The following is a 4,787-nucleotide window of genomic DNA, read 5'->3' as shown; positions in this document are numbered from 1 at the left end:
ATCCATGAGATTTATTGAAGAGAAACATGTACAGAAACCATTGAAGAGAAGGGGATGACAACACCTAAAGGGACTCCTCACGACCACTCGAGGCCACAGGTCCCGGGCCCCCCTCCTCCTGGACACCTGCAGACAGGTGCCTCCTCCCTGGTCTCCACGCTGGGGCCCTCCCGCCACCTTCTCCCTTCCTGAGGGCCCCAGGTCTGCCTCTCGCCAGGACCATGGCCTCTGGCAATGAGCACTGGCTTCCAACCGGGAACCCCCTGAGGGGCTGGCTGACTTGCTGTGGGGCGGCCCCTGCCCTACGGCGGGCACAGGACAGTCACGGCACACTGCAAAGCACGACAGGGAACACCCCCAAGCCGAGGAAACTGAGTCACAAGCGACAACAGGGGTGGAACGTCCACGCACAGGCCCGGCCCTTCCCCTCCATCCAAGGTCCGGTGCTTCCTGCCCGAGGCGACGCCACATCACCACCACGCCGTGGCCGTCAGCCACGCCCTCGCCGTCCATCCTTCCCGCCGTCCGGGTCTCCGCCTCTTGGGGACTGGGCTCAGGGCCTCCTGGGAGGAACTGCTCAGATAAGAACACACACACATCTCCACGGGAACAAGCGGCAGGCAGCTGGCCTAGATCTACACCGAGAAAGCAGAGGTTGAGCTCACGACACTGGACAGGAGCGAGCAGGGCCTTGGCTCGCCCAGAAGCTCACGGCACGAGCCCGGGCCTGGAGCTGGCCGGCGGCGAGGGCAGGGACCTCCGCCCGGGCTTGACACACACCTCACGGCTTTGCACAGGAACGATGGCTGGTGTGGGGGCGGGCGTTGGACACGTGGGTCACTATGGGGCCTACGGATGAGGTGGGCTTCCCGGGACAGGGAGCAGCCTGTCCTGGGGACAGTGAATCAGGGTGGGGTGTCGCCTGTTGGGGGAGCCAGGCAGCTGGCACCCTTGAGATGAACTCTTTCCCCCAGTGTCTCCCAGTCCAGTGCAGGTGGCAGGCATCTTCAGGCCCCCATCTAGGCCGGGTCGGGCCACTCAGGGGTGCCTCTGGGCCTGCAGTCCTAGTCTGGCAGGGTTTGGTTTGACCCTGGTGTTGACAGCTCTTGAGTAGTGATTTGCCATGCCAGGCCCCAGTTCTCTCTGCTTGCTCTCTCCAGTTCTCCAGTGGTCCTGCACAAACGAAACAGAACAAACTGCCCCCCTCCAAGTCCTCCCTCATCTCCTCCCACTCCTCCTACCTGCTCCTGTTTGGAACAAAAGCTGCCTTCCACACCCACTCACTCCCAAGACAGCTCTGGGACACTGACCTACTGGGGGCCAATGTCCCCATGAGGGGGTCTTCTCAGTTTTTAATGTCCTTGCCCACACAGCCCCGTCAGGCTGCAGGGGAGGAAACTGCCTCTGGGCTGGTGCTGGGCACCCAGGGCTTTTGGGTCCAGAGACCCGGCCTTTAGGGGCGCAGGGGTTCAAGGGTACTGCCTTCCTGGGGCTCCCCTAGGGCAGTGTAGATGATCCTGAAGACAGGCTGGACTGTGCGGCCTCCCCTGCGGAGCATTACTTCTCTCTCTTGCAGCTCTTGCTCAGGGGCTCCTGCTCCTTCTGACAGGGATGGCCCTGGGGCAGGCTCCTCCATGCTCCGTGTGTCCTGGTGTCTGCTGGGCATGGTGAGCTCTGAGTCCATAGTGTGGGAACTTAGAGGTGGCCAGATGGCAGTGCAGACAGCCAGGCCAGAGTGCCCGGTCTCACCATCTTCACACTCTGCTTCGCTGGGGTCTCTGCAGGAGACTTGGGACTCCCATGTGCAGGGTGGGGGTTTGTGGCACCCCTTGACAATCCTGTATTGGGCACTTACTGAACTGCATGAAGTCTGACTTTGGTTCTTGGAGTCCCTTCCCACTGGAGTAGGGTGACAGGGTTCAGACTGGGTTTGATTGCTCTGTCCTTTTTCCCTACTGAAGTCCCCTGCTGTTTGTCTGAGCTGCCCCTGCCCATTCTTCCAATATGTCGTTTGTCTCCTAGGCCTGTGATAAGAATTGTTGCCCTGTTCTCCAGAGCCTACTTGGCCTTGGACTTGGGATGGCTCTTGTCCCAAGCCCCGCTCCCGTTTCCCAAATCAATTGCAGCCTGTCTCTTCTGCTTCACCAGGGGCAGATTGGGAGGGTTGAAACACTGCGCCCTGATGTGGCCGTCTTCCCCACAGCCATAACAGAAGGTGTGGTGTTTCCGTTTTCTTGATCCTCTAGAGCCAGCCCTCATCACACCCCCTCTCCGGTGTTGGCCTCTGCCCCTCCAGCGTCGGGAACCCTGGGAAGGCCTTGCCTCAAGAGTATTGCCAAGGGCAGGGACAAGTGCTTCCCTGACCCCACTGACTCTGGCAGATGGCCTTGGGTCTATTTCCAAGCCTTCCAGGCTCTCCCTCTCTGGACCTATGGTGGCCTCCCACTCCTCCTCCTCACGCAGGAGCTTTACCAGGGCTAGGAAACCAGGCGGCTTCCTTCGCTGTTTCATCAGCTTAAGCTTCTCTCGAAGTTTGTCAGGAAGGGTGGCCCCACCTAAGATGCGTTTCAGGCGAGTCTGATTCACATTCCTTCGGGATACTGCATTTTTCTCTACAGCTTTTTGGAGCAGGGGTTCCAACCGCACCACAAAACTAGAGACTTTCTCTCCTGGCTCCTGATAGGCCTTACAAAATTTCACCTGGGCAATTTTTCTGCTTTCCACAGGTCCAAACACCTGCTGCAGGGCTGCTAGGCACTCCTCCACCGTGATGGCAGCATTGTTGGCACGTAGCACACTGACCACCTGGAGAGCAGGGCCCCTCAAGCATTCCATCAGCCTCCGCCTCTTTTCCCCCTCAGGCACCTGCCACATCTGTAGCATCTCGGTGGTGTGCTCAAGCCAAGCATCAAAGGCCAGTGCCCCTGGGATAGATATGGTGTTCCCAGAAAACACTCTTAGTTCTCGGTACAGCATTTGTTCTAGTAGAGGTTGCACTGCTGCCCCCAGGGTCTGGGCCCAGGTCCAGAAATCTGGTGATATAGCCAATCTGGGAGCTGAACAATTAGTGCAGGACCCAAGGACTCTGTTCATGTCTGACACAGACCGCCTCTCCTCCTCTAAGAAGCGGTTCAGTCTATTGAGAAATTCGCCATCGGTGTTTCGGGGTTTTACAATCACTTCCCAGGGTCCCCCCTTTCCTGGTATTTCCCTGGGGACCAAAGCATAGTCAAAATCTTGTGCGAGCTCCAGTAGAAAGGCTTGGGCATTCTCCTCCCTCCTAAACATTCTGCCAATAACCCTAAATCTGCCCAGATGTCTGAGAGCCTCCTGGAGAGTCTCTTCAAATTCATCCTCACTACAGTCCTCAGGAATTCCCAGGATCAACATGGACCTCTGGGTGTTCAAATGTTCCCCCCTACACCAGTCCTGCAACAGGGTCAACGGCATGTTCCCAAACTTCAGCAGATTCTAATTTGGGGGCGGGGTGATCAGGATGTGTTGCACATAAATATACCAGCCAACTCCTGGGACGACTGCAGCCCGCCCAGGTCTCCACAGCCTGTGAATGCGAACGGGGCGACAGCGAGGTTAATGCCCAACCCCCCCACTCCCACCCCGGCCGCCCCTCCTGTCCCGACCCCCGCCCCACCCTGCACGGGTCCCTGCGGGAGCCCGCCGGCCACAGCGCCCTCCCACGCCGCCCCCCGGGGGCCCCGCGGGCTGCTGCAGTTGGGCCGGCTCGGGCGGAGGGCCCTGGGGTCTCCCCGGGCCAAGCGGCCTCTCCCGGGGTACGGTACCTCCGGCTGGGGCGGGGTCCTTCCTGGTCCCGGGCCCCGCGGCGCGGGCTCCGGGCTGCGCAGAGCGGCGGCGGGGTCAGTCGCCCCTCGCTCCCTCGCCCTGTCGCTGGCTCTGCCTCCGGCTCTCGCTCTCTCGGCGCGGCACGTGGGCCAGTGCGCCGGCGCCTGCTCGCCACCGCTCTCTGCAGTGCGGACGCGGGGCGGGGGCGCGGTGGCGGTGGAGCGCGGACCCTCCGCGTCGCCCCGGAGACCGCCGGGCCATTGGCGCGCGCGGGTCACGCGGCCGGGCTGTCGCCGCCGCCGCGGGCACCCGGGGACCGCGGGTGACGTCACCTGCTCCTCCTCCCGCCCCCGCTCCCGCCCTGGCACAGGTGGAGCCCCCCGGGGGGGTGGGTCAGGGTGTCGGTGTCTCGAGACCCCGCGCCTTCGGCTCTCCCCAGCCGGTCCCGCGTCTGGGGTCCACCCGCACGTGCCCTCGGGGTGCCAGCGTGGCCAGGGGTCTGCACCCAAGGTGTCTACTAGAAAGCGGCCAGGGGTGGGCCCAGCTGCGCTGCTGCGTTCTGGCCAGGGGCGGGGAGCAGGTGCTCTGGGGCTTCTTAGCCTGCTGTCCTCTTTTCCATTCCCACCCAGGAGAGGATTGGTCTGGTCGCTGGGCCAGGCGAGGGGCACTGGGTCCAGGTGTGATTCCATGAGGTGGGTGCTGTGTGCACTAACATGCACTCACATGCACTCCATGTGCTCACCAGGCCACCCCACCAAGGCACTGGGCAATGCCCATCCCACTGGAAGAGACCACAGGGCTGGAACCACAATGGGAACAGAATGAGCGTATGTGCTTCACTGCTGGGTACCAGGGCCTTTCATGCTCTGAGTGCTGCAAATCCACTGCCTTGGGATGTTGTTTCCTGGATTTGAAGCCCCACCCCGTGAGCCTGCCATGTCTTGCTGGCTTAGTACACTAGTTCTGTATTAGTTGTGTTCTAGGGC

At 61.4% G+C, this 4,787-nt stretch overlaps 1 protein-coding gene across 1 annotated transcript; it reads right to left on the bottom strand.

The window, feature by feature from the left end:
* Pnma3 (PNMA family member 3) lies at positions 1–4,481 on the bottom strand. Its single transcript, XM_047535115.1, has 2 exons — positions 3,801–4,481; positions 1–3,562 (listed from the first exon to the last, which is right to left on the bottom strand). The coding sequence occupies exon 2, from the start codon at positions 3,448–3,450 to the stop codon at positions 2,059–2,061; it is 1,392 nt and encodes a 463-aa protein (XP_047391071.1). The 5' UTR covers positions 3,451–3,562; positions 3,801–4,481; the 3' UTR covers positions 1–2,058.
* Between the last annotated feature and the right edge of the window lie 306 nt (positions 4,482–4,787).

The sequence above is a fragment of the Sciurus carolinensis genome, chromosome X (genome assembly GCF_902686445.1).
Source record: "Sciurus carolinensis chromosome X, mSciCar1.2, whole genome shotgun sequence".
NCBI classification, from domain to species: Eukaryota; Metazoa; Chordata; class Mammalia; order Rodentia; family Sciuridae; genus Sciurus; species Sciurus carolinensis.
Note: the sequence above shows the minus strand (reverse complement) of the source record. Positions and strands in the feature narration are given on the sequence as shown.

What these genes read in the sequence shown, in the direction of transcription:
- Pnma3 (XM_047535115.1), bottom strand. Translation starts at nt 3,450, where the DNA reads ATGCCGTTGACCCTGTTGCAGGACTGGTGTAGGGGGGAACATTTGAAC.